This window comes from Protopterus annectens, chromosome 2.part2 (assembly GCF_019279795.1).
Source record: "Protopterus annectens isolate FY-2018-M chromosome 2.part2, PAN1.0, whole genome shotgun sequence".
Taxonomy (NCBI): Eukaryota; Metazoa; Chordata; order Ceratodontiformes; family Protopteridae; genus Protopterus; species Protopterus annectens.
The window spans coordinates 465,662,294-465,677,973 of record NC_056730.1 but is presented as its reverse complement, the minus strand read 5'-3'; the positions used below and the strand labels follow the sequence as shown (position 1 = coordinate 465,677,973).

General features: G+C 44.6%; 1 protein-coding gene across 1 annotated transcript in view; it reads right to left on the bottom strand.

The window, feature by feature from the left end:
• Nucleotides 1-15,680, bottom strand: part of HMGCR (3-hydroxy-3-methylglutaryl-CoA reductase) — a 1,147,080-nt gene that overhangs the window by 761,359 nt on the left and 370,041 nt on the right. The window contains exon 6 of the mRNA XM_044064441.1: nt 926-1,031. Coding sequence (XP_043920376.1) covers nt 926-1,031 — 106 coding nt within the window. The remainder of the gene's footprint in view (nt 1-925; nt 1,032-15,680) is intronic.

Here is a 15,680-nt window from a genome sequence, read left to right as displayed (position 1 = left end):
TGAATTATGTGCCGAAAAAATCCAGTATTTAAATAAGTGTTCTTATTCAGACTAAAAAACATTTTTATTTTATGTGGACTGCACACCCCGCAAAGTGATCAGTAGCTTGCCTTCTGAAGTATGTCAGACTCTGGTCTTTGCAATATCCTTTTCAATGGAAAAAAACCTCTTTAGTTAAAACCCATTCCAAAGATCTAATTTCACATCCCATATAAAATGAACCAACTCACTGATAAATTCATCTGCTAGTACCTCCTTAGGAGAAGCTTGTCCCATAGCCAATGTACAAGACATGTAAAACCCTAGCAACATTCAAAACATTAATAATGGATACAATTTTGTAAATTCATCCCAGGAATCATGCCAAATCAAGCTTTATATAATATTTCAATTCTTCCTATTCCTCCTCGCTTCCTCTGTTACTTGAGCTTCTACCCATTTCTCCTCCCTCTAGCATAATCCACGTTAATAACATTCCATCTGTATCTCCCCATTAACTCTGCCTCCTAACATCAGCTTCTGAACTATTAGTTCGCCTTCAAGTGTTCTTCCTTTATGGTACTGTTGGCTTAATGGTTGAAATACTGCTGGCACATAATAAACCTGTGTGAACCCAAGACTTGCAAACTCATTCTATTATAAGATAGAAAGACGAATTCACTAAACTAAACACAATCAAGTTCTGGATACAGTACTATTTAGAGAATGAACTGTAACAAATCTGAATAAAGTTCAATTACAAAGGCAAATCTGTTATTAACAATCAATATGTGTAAAGTATGTGGTACAAACAGCTTAGCCAGTCCAAGACATGCCGCACATTCATTTGGTATTACCTATCCACCACTTGTGTCTGAAGTAAAACACAACATTTCAAAGAAGAAATGGCATACAATTAGGCAAAATACCAAGATCAACTACTCACCTGACATTGTACCAACACCAATCACAAGGCACTCTACGAGGGCATCAAGTGTAAATGTAGGTCCAAGAATTGCCATCCCCCGTGCAATGTTTTCTCTCATTTCATCCTAAAATCCAAACGTAAATTTTTAAAACAACAAAACATTGTAGACTCTTGCACAGTGGTGAACCAGAGTGCCCTGACGCAAACAGAGCTCAAAAACAAGGTTTGGCATACATAGTAAGAGATGAATTTGCTGGTTTTATTGTAAAAGAAAAAGTCAAGTATTCGACTGTGCACCAAGAATATGTAATCCCAAATCACAGGCTTCAATACATGGGCAATGAAGCTCATTAATCATTCTGATGCACAGTACTTTGAAAAAAAGCCAAGACAGAGAACAGGTTAAAAAAAACTTGTCTTGAGCTCACCAAAACATGGGAAAATAATTTTCCCCTGTGACCCAAAAACATATTAAGCAAATAATCACAGAATGAATAAATGAACAAATGAAAATAACTGCTCTACTAATACCTGGCTGCACAGTGTGCTATGTCCACCCTTAGTCAGTGAAGCCAAATGAAACAAGACATTTCTTCCCAATATGCCTTCTCATACGGGATGTACTCTCCCTTACCAAATACAAATATTGCACACTGCAAAGTGTTACCATCTTATTGAGCACCGAGGAAATGACTGGCAGTGTGGAATAAGTCTGATGGACACAGAGGAGGCACAGACAGCACATCCATAAGAATATAGTTGGCAAATGCTGTGAAATGAAACAATGAAATGTTCTGCAAAGTTTCAGTTGGAAATCCTCAATTCAAGCATAATAATACAACGTATAATCCTAAATAACATACATAGAGCACATTAGGTTACACAACCATAAGCTGAGTATTCAGTTTTTGGCTACATACTGAACTTCTATAAAATATTAATAAAGTGTTTTAGTGTGACAGAAAATAAGGCACTATTTCATACACCCAGGAAGTTTAAAACCTTGCAGGATACATCTGTTAACTGGGTCAATGAAACTACAGTTGTGCAAGTTCCACTTACCTGTAACAGTAGAAGTTTGTAAAACACACTGCTTTATTAGCATATAGGTAGTACTCTCTGGTAGTATCTCAAGAGCTTCATACTCCTCTGTCTGCATGTCTGGGGTGTAAAGGACCAATAAGATGCCAGAGCAAGATAGTCTAGCACAGCAGCCCTCGTTTTTTTTCTCTAAGGCCCAAAAGGAAGAACAAATAAATTTTGCAAAAACCTACTGTTCCAAAATAAAGACAACACATACGCACACAAAACAAAAACTGCTGAACAAAACAAACAAAAAAAGCAGAAGCAGCCACCAATAAAAAACTACATACATCCAAGTAAAGGTGGTGGTGGTAGGATGTTGTCAGTAAGGCAATGTGTTCTACGAACATCTGCTGTTACAGAGAAGTGGAACTTATGCAACTGTATTATATTCAACAAAGACACTGCCTTACTGGCATATGGGAAGATTCCAAAACTTACCCAACCTGAAAGGAGGAAGGATAACTGTCCAGGAGCCTCAAGAGAATGGTCCTACCCAAGCTAGCTCTGGATCTAAAAAAGGCATCCAGTTTGTAGCGCTTTGAAAAGTATGGAGTGAACACCAGGTTGCTGCCTTTAGATAACTTCTAGAGTCCAACTTTTTCCAAAATGCTACTGAAGAGGAAAAGGTCCTAATGGAATGTGCTTTACCTTGTCTGGATTCGTCCTGCCATGGAGAGTGTAACATAAACAATAGCAGGTAACCACCAATGTCCAATGGTTTGCTTGCTTTGAGACAGGTTGACCTTTCTTCACCCCACAGAAGGAAATAAAAAGCCTTTCAGTCTTCCTAAAGGGCTCTGTTCTGTTGGCTTATTTTTGTGGATTATAGTATTGTAGGGCTGCTAATGTTGCCATTTTACATAGTTGGACTGCTGGAGTGGTTTTCCCAGTGAGAAATGCTAGTGCTGTAGTGGATATCTGTTTATTTGTAAAAAAAAATAAATAAAATTAAAAAAAAATATATATATATATATATATATATATATATATATATATGTATATATATATATATATATATATATTATTAACTAAGATGTTAAGAGTTAACTGTTAGATTAGAGAATTAGAATCAGAATGAGAATTAGAATTTTAAGGCAAATAGGCATTTATTACATTTATTCATTGTTTGAATGCACCTACAGTACAGCCAGGAGGTCAACTTTGGACACCCGTAGCAGCGAAAGAGTTAACTATATATTTTATATGCTGCCCCAAGACAATTTCTGTTCACTCAATGCAGCCCCAGCAAGCCAAAAGGTTGGACTACACTGTTCTACTGAATGTATTAAGGTATTACATTTGCTGGGATGGCTGCTATCCCATGATTTCAAACTTTATTTTTACTGAAATGTTTGCCACTGTACCTTTATTTTTTTTTTCCTCCTCAGCAAAGAATGCTCAGAACTCTCAAGATTAATTGCTTGCACCTGCAGACAGCTGAGAGAAAAACAAACCGTTAACAACTGTGCAGATGCATGAAGGATTATTTCAGTTTCACTCACTTCTGGACTCCCACTGAGAACTTTTGCTACTGGAAAAAAAAACACAAACCAATATCTTTGTCGTAGAGTGGAATGAGGCCAATAAGACGTTTGGAATACAAGCTAGAGACTGCCTTCCTTACTAGGGATTGATATTAGAGTATAGGCAATAGGGGGATTACAGGTGAAAGACCTGTTCAGGTATAGTTTTAGCTGAATGTAGAATAGAAGTGGCTGTTAGAAAACGGATAATTAGTAGAGTATATAAAATACCGCACAATAACTAGAAGAAACATTGGAGGTTAGAAAAGACTGGGAAGAGAGAATGGAACAGCAATATACAAGAGTACAACAGGAGGACATATATACGGCTCACAAGTATGCACAATGTCGAAAAGGTTTAGGACTTTTGTTTGGAAGCGTTTATTTTTACAACCCAAGCAGACTTCAAAAAATTTTTTGTGGGAACAATACATGCAGAATAATGTTCAGGAGGAGAAAGGTTTATGAGAAGGCATGAACTGAGCAATTTAATGTTGGATTGATGACAGTTATAAAGAAAGAACACATATGTGATGTATAATGTATGTAAACGGAAAATGTTAATATGGTCTGTTTTCTTTTGTATTAATGTGTTTGCCTACGTATTAAGTGTTAATTTAATAAAGGTGTTAAAAGAATCAGGGTCAGGTTTTAAAGTTTTGTACTTTTAGAAAGTTAACAGGTTGTGCATCAACAAACTATAAAAAACTTCTTAGCTGAGGAATCAGGGACAAAGTCTGAATTACTGCAATACATACAGAAAGTTATTAGAACAAATTATGCATCAACATTGCCTACAAAACTTGCATTTCTTTATTCGTGACTCAGGGATAAAACCGAAGATCATTACGGACAACAGCACAAAAACAGAGACAAGTTTAAAATTACTCAAATTCACTGAAAACGTTAACAGAATAGGTTCTATGTCAACATCTATTGCATGAAAACAGGGGACAAAGCAAAAAATCAAAATTAAAAAAAAATATATATGTATATATTATTGTAATTCACTTGGAAAGTTAACGGAAAGTACAGTTTTGTACCTACCATAAATGTAGATGTCCGATAGGTATGCATCTGCAGTCATAACATATGGGTTGTCCTGCCTCAGGCAGCCCTTCAGTCGGCCGGATTCCAAAGACGTCAGAGCGTCTGGGGTATAAAAGCATCAGCCGACGCCATTTTCCTCAGTTTTTCTTGCCCCAGATGCCAGGTGCCCTCTAGGAAGGCTAAATTTGGATAAATGCTGAAAAGTTCCAAACATTTGCAAATTATATACATGTATAAACAAACAAATACACCATAATAGATTCCCCCAGCTAGCTAAAAGAGGGGTAAGCACCCTAGGAATACCACAGAGGGGAAGGAGGGAGGGTAATCCTGACTGCAGATGCATACCTATCGGACATCTACATTTATGGTAGGTACAAAACTGTACTATGTCCTTCAAGGATGCATCTGCAGTCATAACATATGGGTAGAATACCATAGCCAATCTGGGGGAGGAGGTACTAAGAAAAGGATGGTGTAGTTAAGATCCCCTGCAGAACTGCAGTTGCAAACCCTGCTCTGGATCTAGAGTATAAAGGTAAATTGTAATGCTTGGCAAATGTATGCACGGAGCTCCAAGTAGCAGCTTATAAAATGTCCTTGGTAGCCACCCCCCGTAGGAAGGCTGTAGTGGTGGCCGTGGCCCTTGTGTTTCCATGAAAGGAGTAGCAAAAGCGAATGCAATTTCCTATCCATTTTGAAATTGTCTGTTTGGAAATTGCTCTTCCTTGCACCCCAGTTGCATATGCTACAAAAAGTTGGTCAAGTTTTCTGCTAGTTTTTGTTCTGTCCAAGTAGTAGCGTAGTTGCCTGTGTATATCCAGGGTGTGCAAAAGTTTTTCCCCTCTATTCTGTGGATTAGGGAAGAACGTAGGCAAGTGAATAGCTTGGTTCAAGGATACCCTAGATACCACCTTTGGCATAAAAGTAGGATTGGTTCTTAGTGACACCCTGTCCTGGTGGAAAATAAGAAAAGGCTGCACTGCCATTAATGCTTGTAACTCAGATACTCTTCTTGCTGAAGTGATTGCCAGAAGGAATGCAGTTTTCCAAGATAGAAACTGTAGATCCGCTGATGCTGCTGGTTCAAAAGGCGGTAGTGTCAGTTTCTCCAGCACAAAGTTGAGATCCCAGGTAGGTAGAGGGGGTCTTCTTGGAGGTTTAATATTTTTGATCCCTCTCAGAAATTGTCTGAGGAGAGGGTGTGAGAAGATAGGTGGATCCACATTGTATTCTGCTGAAATTGCTGAAGCATGAATCTTAATGCAAGAATAGGACAGGCCATTGTGGAACAATTCTGCTAAGTATTCTAGGATATGTGTTAGGTTTGCCACTGTGACATCTGTGCCCTTTGATGTGCTCCAAATGAGAAATCTCTTCCATTTAGCTGAGTATGTCTTCCTTGTGGAAGGCCTGCGAGCCTCAGGATAATGTCCTTCACCCTCTGAGATAAAACAGTTTGATTGGGATTTAAGGAATTTTCCAGGCAGTTAGCTGCAATGTTTTCAAGTTGGGATGCAGGGTCTTGTAATTGTTCTGCGTCAGAAGAAGAGGCCATAGGGGGAGAGGCCATGATTTTGCCTGAGACATGCTTCTCAATAATGGATACCAGTGTTGTCTTGGCCAGTCCGGAGCTATTAGTATCACTTTTGGCTGTTCCTCCTTGATCTTCAGTAGAACCTTGTACATCAATGGGAGAGGTGGGAAGGCATATACTGTTAGGGCTTTCCAGCTGAAAGAGAGAGAGTCCACCCTCCAAGCTTGTGGGTGGTATGTCCTTGAGCAGAATGTCTTCAGTTGATTGTTGAGTGGGGAAGCAAACAAATTATCTCTGGCATTCCCCATGTCTTTGCTATGAGTTGGAAGATGTCTGGGTGCAGCATCCATTCGTGTGCATCCATGGTAGTTCTGCTTAAGTTGTCCGCCAGTATATTTTCTTTCCCTGGCACAAATTGGGCCTGTAGTTGGATATTGAGATTCAGGCATAGTTCCCACAGATTCATAGCCATCCGGCATAGAGGGTAGGAATGTGTGCCTCCCTGCTTGTTTATGTACCACATGACCGTGGTGTTGTCTGTCCTTATTAGCAAGTGTCCTTGTTGAAGGAAGGGCTTGAATGCCTCGATTGCATGCCTCACTGCCAGCATTTCCTTTTGGTTTATGCGCATGATTAGCTGTCCTTGAGGCCATAGGCCTTGGATACATTTGTCCTCCATGTGTGCTCCCCATCCTCGGTCTGAGGCGTCCGTGGTGATGGTTTGCCTTGGTTTTGGTTTGTTGAAAGGCAACCCTCTGTTGGACTGGCAGGCCTGAGCCCACCACAGGAATTCCTTTTGAAGGCATGGAATGATTGGTATCATGGTTTCTAAACTGTGACTGTGCTGAGACCATACACTCCGGAGGTACCATTGTAATTTCCTCATATGCAGCCTGGCATGTGGTATTAGAATTATGCAGGATGCCATGTAACCCAGGGCCTGCAGGATTTTCCTTGCAGTAAGCTGAGTTTGTCTTGTCAGAATCATGAAGTAATGTGGAAGTAGTTTTTTGTTTTTCTTCTGTGAGAAAGGCCATTTGTGTGGTAGTGTCCAGATCTGCACCCAAAAAGGTTATCCTTTGGGATGGTACTAGTCTTGACTTTTGGATGTTGACTGTGTATCCCAAGGACTGTAGCAGGTGTATGGCATAGGCCAAGTCCTTTATCAAATTTTCCTTGTTGTCCGCTTGTATTAGGCAGTCGTCCAGGTATGGGTAAATTTGAATTCCCTGTAGTCTGCAATGTGCAATTACTGATGCCAGGCATTTTGTGAATACTCTGGGCGCAGTAGATAAGCCAAAGGGCAATGCTGAGAATTGATAACGCTCTGATCCTGCAAGAAATCTGAGGTGTCTTCTGCAGTTTGGTCGAATAGGGACGTGCAGGTATGCCTCCTTGAGATCTAGAGTCACCAGCCAAGACTCCTTGCTCAACATGGGAAGAAGTTGCTGTAGGGTCAGCATTTTGAATTTTGGCACAATGAGATAAGTGTTCAGTGCGGGCAGGTCGAGAATAGGCCTCCATTGATTCTCCTTTCTTGGTATAAGGAATAGTCTGGAGTAAAATCCTTGGCCTTGTTCTGAACATGGTACCTTTTCTATAGCTTTCATCTGAAGTAAATTGCTGATTTGGTTTAAAGCCTCTGCCCTCTGATTTGGTGGAAGGTTTGGCATTCCGCCTCTTTTTGGCAAAGTGTGAAAGTGGAACCTGTATCCTTTGTCTATTATTTGCAGTGTCCATGTATCCTTTGTGATATAATGCCAGTTTTTTGAGAATAAAGCCAGCTTTCCGTCCAAGGGTGCTTCTAGTTGATCCCTGGTAGGCGGAATCAGAGTTAAGTCATTGACCTTGACCTGGTGTAGTAGTTGTTGTTGTTGCTGTTGCACTACTCCTCTGGTTGGCAGGCTGCCACTGACGGCCTCTGTATGAGCCCTTCGATTGACCTCTGCCTCTAGGGCGCCTGTTCCTGCCTCACTGGGCTCTGTTCGAGTCTGGAAAAGACCAATTTTTAGTAGGCCAGTTTCTGCTGAATCTCGGTGGTTGAACTTGCAGGAAATCTTTAACTGTTTGCACAGATTTTGCCTTTTCTTCAACCTTTTTTAAGATCTCCTGAGCAGAAGAGCCAAATAAATTTTGTTTCTCCATTGGAGCATCCAGGAGTTTAGCTTAGACATGGTCTGGCAAAGATTGTTTCTTCAGCCAGGCATGCCTACGAATAACTGCCCCAGTCATAGCTGATCTAAATGAAGCCTCCAGTGCATCATAGCCACATTTTAAGAAATGGTTACTAACCTGTTGTGAGTTGTGTACCAAATCCTGAAGGGATTTACGGTCTAGGGGTTCAGGAGAAGAAAGTTTCTTATTCAGTTCATCTAACAAATATTCCTGGTACTGTAGCATATGGAATTGACAGTTTAATGCCCTGACAGAAAGAGTTGCAGAAGTATACACCTTCTTTCCCCATCTCTCTAAAGCTTTGGGCTCTCTGTCAGAGGGTACAGGATTTTTGGCAGTAGCGGCCGCAACCCCTTTAGGGCCCTGAGAAATAGTTTCTGGGTCTGCAGAATGGGCTTTATACAAGTGGAAATGAGAATCCGGAACCCTGTAGTATCTGTCTGGTTTGGCAGGGGCCGGAGGGAGAGTATCAGGGGCCGTACTGACATCATTGTACTCATCATCAATTACATTCAGAACAGGAGGTATAGCTAAGGGCCTATGCTGAGGCAAATGCAAAAATGTCCTTAATCTTTTTCTAGAATCAGAGAAATCCTGACCTTGCCATAGAAAATGCTCTCTCATGGAGTGTAGAGTCTCACCAAAGGAAAACTCCTCAGGAGGGGAGGCCAAAGGGATAGATTCTTCTGCATCTGAATCCTCATAAGGTGAGTAAGCCCCTTCCTGGTGGTCTGACAACTCAGATCCATCCGTGGAATCATCTGAGGAGTGTGGATCAGAGAGGTCAGTCCTGGGCCTTTTGTCTGGAGGAGGTTGAGAGGCCCTGTCAGGGTGAGGTTGTGAACCCCTAATTAAGGAAATAAGGTCCTCAGCAAGGCTGAGGATCTGTGAACTAGAGGAAGGCCTCTGGGAGGTAGGTTTGGCAGGCAAAGCTTTTGAAAGTTTGGCAGCTTTAGCCCTAGAAAAGGCCTTAATGGACATGGAAGCAGGGGGCCTAGCTGCCCCACGTGCAGGGGTAGAAATGTCCAAAGGTATGGTGTCGGACAATTCCTGAACACTAGCTTCGGTAGGTAGTTCTGAAGCCGACTCAGCCGGGGCCTCTCGGACCTCGGTGGTCGGAAGTATGGTTTCGGAAGAAGGAATAGCCGAGGACTCTGTTTCGGCCGAAACCGAGACACTCGCGGTAGGCCTAGCCGTGGTTTCAGCCGAAACCGCGGGCCGCGAGTGTCGGTCCTTTTCCTTGCGTTTTTTGACCATATGCGAAGTCGGAGTCTCCGATGGCATTTTATAAGCAAAAGCGGCTCCAAAAAATTCCTCTGCAAACTCCGACCGACGTCTAAGAGTTCGTCGGTTGAAGGAGGCACAGGCTAAACAGGCCGATACGTTGTGGTCTGGGCATAAGCAAGGAAGGCAGTAAGAATGGAAATCCTTATGAGGTATTTGTTTCCCACAAGTTAAACAATTATTTACTTTGTCTGACATCGGCTGAGGCAAGAAAGAGTCCCCAACGGGGTACTTAGCTTTTTTCGAAGTCTTCGGTAGCTGAAATCACTGGATCTGACCGACCGGCACTTGCGAACAGCTTCTGCTTCAGGCACCGCGCGGCAAGAAAGACTGAGGAAAATGGCGTCGGCTGATGCTTTTATACCCCAGAAGCTCTGACGTCGGGGAAAGTGCGACATCAGCCGAGGCCAGACCCAGACTTTGGAATCCGGCTGACCGAAGGGCTGCCTGAGGCAGGACAACCCATATGTTATGACTGCAGATGCATCCTTGAAGGACATCAGGTTGAAAACTACATTATCTGAAAAACCTCCACTCTGCTTAAGAATTGCGGACAAGTTTTAATTACTCTAATTCACTTACAAAATCAACAGAAAATGAAGAGGTATATCAACATCCGTTTGAAAAAATTCTCTCAACATCTGAGGGATAAAGACCAAAAGTCAGGAGCAAGTTTTAAATAGAACAAGAAGTTATGTACTCACCATAACGTTCAATGTATGTAGTCCATCTCGCCTCACATTCTTACCCGTGGGTTCGGAGCCAAATGTCGGCTCCGACTCGGCCATACTTTTTAGTTCGAAGTCTTTCTACTGGCTGGGCTAAGATGGTATCCCATGATGCGCTGCTCTCTATCCTCAGATCTAGTTTGCTGCGAGCACCAGCACTCATTCTCCATGCATAACAACACCTAAGGAAAGGAAAAACAAACCAAGAATGAAGGGAACTCTGAAACCAGATCTAACCTCCAGATCCTCCTGGATGGGGGAAGGAGGGGGGGGGTAAGGAAGAATGTGAGGCGAGATGGGCTACATACATCAAACATTATGGTGAGTACATAATTTCTTGATGTTATGCAGTCCAATCTCACCTACATTCTTACCCGTGGGACAGTGTCCCCAGTACCTAAATCCTGGGAGGCTCAGTGGAAAATACTCCTGAGCACTGCGGAACCAAAGGAAGACCTGCCCCTAGACACCACATCTAACTTGTAATGAGTAACAAAGGTGTGAGGAGATACCCAAGTAGCTGCAGCACAAATATCATCCATAGACAATCTGGCCTGAAAAGCTATAGATGTAGACTATGACCGAGTAGAGAGCCTTCACCCAGAATGGTAAATCTTTTCCCCCTGAGGTATAAATGAAAGAAATACAACTGGAAATCCACCTGGACAACGTGACTTTGGAAACAGGAGACCCAATTCTGTTTTCCGAAAATGAAACAAACAACTGATCAGATTTACTGAGGTCTTTCGTTCTGTGCAAATAAAAACGTAATTGTCTGTGCACGTCCAATTGATGAAATTTGAATTCTGCCTTGTTTGAGAACTGAGGGAAAAAACAATGGCAATTCAATAGATTGGTTAAGGTTACTGACTGACGCTACTTTGGGAAGAAAGGAGGGGTTCGGTCTGAGAGAAACCCTGTCCTTATGAAAAATCAAATAAGGGGGTTTGATTGATAAAGCATTAAGCTCCGAAACGCATCTGGCTGATGTGATGGCTACCAAAAAGACAGTCTTCCAAGTTAAGAATTTTAAATTGCAAGTGGCTGCAGGCTCAAAGGGGGGTGAAGTAAGACTCTGTAGAACAAAGTTTAGGTCCCAAGGCATAACAGGTTCCGATACCGGAGGATGAAGTAACAAAGTGCCCTTCAGAAAAGCCTTACAGTGTCTATGTGCCATTTGACTCGGTTCATCTGCGACATGAAAGGTAGAAATTGCCGCTAATTGGACTTTAATGGTTGCAGCCGCTGAACCCTGGTTAAAGAGCATAGACAAGAACTCCAATACAGACAAAATTGGAGTTGTGTAAGGGTCAATCTTTTTGGCATGCGCCCAGATTGAAAACCTCTTCCATTTGCTGTAATACATCTTCCTGGTCGAGGGCTTATGAGAGGAAGATAAAATATGAACCACCTCCGGCGAAAATTGATGAAGCCTAACTAATGAAGGAAGTGGAGTAGCCAGGTTGTCAACTGGAGGGTCCGAAGCGAGGGATGGAGCTGCCCTGACGTGCATCAGTAAGTCTGGTTGTGGGTCCAGAATCCAAGGAGCGTCCATGAGATAGGGATGGAGAAAGGGGAACCAAATTTGATGAGGCCAGTGTGGGGCAATAAGAATCATTTTGCTTCCCAAGGATTGCGCTTTCTGAATAACCTTTGACAGCAAGGGAACCAGAGGGAAGGCATATAGTAGACCAGAGGCCCAATCGTGGACTAGAGGGTCCCTGGGTGAATTCCCCTGAGGGGGGATCAGTGTGAAGTAGCTGCTGCATTTGGCATTGAGGGGACTGGCAAAAAGGTCGCAGCAAGGCCGAAGGCTGACCCCACCTGCGGAAGATCTGCTCTGCAACTTGACAGTTCAGGGACCACTCTCGTAAGGCATCAGAATAGCTCTGCTTAGCCTGTCTGCAATCACATTGGACTTCCCCGAAATGTGCGTTGCCACCAGAAAACGTTGGGAAGACACTGCCCACTGCCACACTCGCATGGCCTCTCTGCAAAGGGGATAAAGCTTGGTTCCTCCCTGCTTGTTCAGATACCACACCACTGACATATTGTCTGAGTGGATTGCAATAGTCCTGAGAGGAAAAAAACTCTGAAGTGCTTGCAACGCTAGTAGCAAAGCTCTCATCTCCAGGACATTGAAATGCAGATACATCTCGTGCTCTTGCCACGTGCCTTGGACTGTCCTACCTAGAGAATGCCCCCCCCCCCAATCTGGGAGGCATCCATGGTCACCGTGGCAACCGGGGGGTGCAGGAACGAAGGGCTTTCCCGCATTGAGGTTGTCAGTGTGAAGCCACCAACTGAGATCCTGTTTGCACCTGTCTGTGAATAGAATAGGGTGAGAAAGTGGAAGACGTTGAAGAGACCACTGGGCGAAGAGTAGCCACCGAAGGAGCCTCATATGTAACCTTGCCAGAGGGACTAACATAATCATAGCAGCCATTGTCCCCAACAACTGGAGGACCCATCTTGCCTTCACTCTTCTCAGAGGGAGCAAGGAGTAAACCTGTTGTTGTAGGACTGATTCTTTCCTGTGGTAGAAATGCCTGCATGAGGACGGTGTCTAATTCGGCGCTTATAAAAGTGACATGCTGTGAGGGCAACAAGGCAGATTTTTCCCAGTTCAATGTGATGCCCAATTGTTGACATAGATTGATAGCAGCATCCCTAGTCTGAAGTAGTAGATGCCTGGTGGTGGCAGTAAGGAGCCAGTCATCCAGATACGGAAACACTTGGAATCCCTGACGTCTCAAGTGAGCAGTCACCACTGCCATGCATTTGGTAAACACCCCTGGAGCTGTGGTGAGACCAAAGGGCAGGGCTTGAAACTGAAAGTGACTGGCTCCCAGCCGGAGTCACCACTGCCATGCATTTGGTAAACACCCCTGGAGCTGTGGTGAGACCAAAGGGCAGGGCTTGAAACTGAAAGTGACTGGCTCCCAGCCGGAAGCGTAGGTGACTTCTGGATTCCCTGTCCATCTTTATGTGGTAGTAAGCATCCTTGAGGTCAATGGAGCACATCCACACTTCTTTTCCTAACAATGGGAGAATAGACTGCAATGTGACCATTCGGAACTTGGACTTTTGCACATGGGTGTTCAATCAGCTGAGCTCCAAAATGGGTCTCAGGTCCCCTGTCCTTTTCGGCACCAAAAATAATATGGAGCAAGTCCCTAATCAGATCTGGTCTGAGGGAACATGTTGGATGGCTCCTTTTTCTAGCAGCTTTGAAACTTCTGAAGCTGGGTAATCCCTTTGACTGGGTGGAAAATCCAGGATTTTCTTGATTGGAGGGGGATTTGACGAGAAGGGAATGACATAGCCTCTGGAAATTATTCGTAGAACCCACTGGTCCTGGGTGATATCTTGCCAGGCCTCCGGGTATAATGATATTCGACCCCCGACTGGCTCCGGAAACGCACAGTCGGGCCCTCCCATCAGGAGCGGTGGTAGGGAGAACCACAAAAGGAATCGTGATCTCCCGAGTTCCGAGGGCCTCCTCTGCCCCTAGGGCGGAGTCTCCCTGAAGAACCACCCCCTCCCTTGCCTGTGGAGGGGGGCTCACCTTGTGCACCAGGAAAAACCTCTGTGATTTTTTGAACCACATTTTGCCACCCCTCTGGGCCTTGGGATAAGGCCTAGAGGGAAGGGAAAAATGGACTCCTACGGCAGACAGAGTTTTTCCCTCCTGCTCGCACCTAGTGAGAGTGTCTTTAACCTTGGTTCCAAACAAAGAGGAACCATCAAACAGGGCGTCAGTGAATGAAGACTTGAAGGCCTCCGCGACATGACAAAGGCGCATCCAGGCCTGCCTCCTAAAAGCAACTCCTGAACTTGCTGCCCTACTCGCTCCCTCGGCTGCATAGATTAACCTCATGGAGGAGTTTGCAATAGAACTTAGGGTAGACATCTGAGCGTTGACCTTCTGGGCCACCGCCTAAGAAACGTTACCCGTGAGAGTATCTCCAAGCTCCTTGAGGAGATCTCTCTGGAGCTGTGTAAAGTGTGATAAGTAATTCAGTGACTGTAAAGTAAAGGTCGCTGAAGAAAACGCACACTTCCCGTACCAGCCCATAGTCCTAGACACCTTGTTAGGGGGATGGACCGTGGAAGAAGTCTCAATTAATTCCTTCTGGGTGGCAGCTGCCACCACCATGGCATCCAGAGGGACTCCCTTGGACAGAAATTCCTCATCAGGAGGAGCAGACAAAAATTTATTTGGTCTCCTGGGGACTGGTTCCACAGAGTCAGGGGTTTCCCACACCCTTAGACAAACCAAATCCAGAAGCTCGAAGGGTGGAGATACCCAGGAGGCGGAGGGCTGAGCACCAAAGGCCTTCAGGAAGACTGACTCCTCCTCGGAGGGGGCTTTGGATGGCCAGTCACCTCTTTGCTTCAAAGTCTCTAGGATGTCAGAGAAAGAAACATCCTCAGAGGATGACTTAGGGGACCCCTCCAATTCCTCGAGGTCGTGTCTGATGTGAGACACTCATCCTGGGAATCTATGTGCTTCCTCTTACATGTTTTCTTTCTGGGTGGCTCCTCAGGCAAAAACTCTTGAGGGGCCCTCCAAAAAATGGGGACCACTTGTGGGGGTACCCTGAGGCCTTGGGGCTCCGCTGTCCAGAGATAGATGGCGATTAGAGACCTACACCGGTGTTGTAGGGACAGAATGCCCGACCCGTATGATGCTGCTGACGACCTGGCCAGCACGCTCCGCATGGCCTCGAAGGCTGGTCCTCCTGGATCCGAAGAACGACTAGCCTCCGAAGCCGAGACAGGAGTCAGGCTTCCCTGCACCAAAGCACTGAGAGGGAGACTAGGAGCAGAGAGGTTTCCCGAAGCCTCTCCCTCGGGTCCAACCAAAGAATCCTGAGTCCTGAACCCCGTGGACGGCGCCGAAGGGGTTGGAGCTGACATTGGAACCAATAAGCCAGGAGGGGCTGTCGGAACCGACCTAGGGACATCACACGGAGCTGAGCATTCAAGCTCCGAAAGCTGAGATGTGCTCGGAGGAGGAAGTATCGATGCAGGTTGAGGGACCAGCTCCGGAGCCAACTGGGTTGGAGCCGAGAACAATTTTGCCAGTAGTGGTGACTGAAGAAGTCTCTGCACCACTCTATCGACGTCCACATCTGATAAAGTCCTGGACGATTTGGAGGACAGGGAAGGAGATTGAGATCTCCTCTCTGAAGGGGACCTGTGAGGAGGGGATACTGGCCTAATGCTAGGCGACCGGCTCCGAACAAGCTCCAAGAAAATTGGAGCTGAAGCAGGTTCCATAACCACTGACACTTCCTGCGGCCCCAAGGACAATGGAGCCGAGGATGTCTATGAAGACTTTGCTGTCTTCTCCGGTGGCTCCGAGGAGACTGATGGAGCCAGAG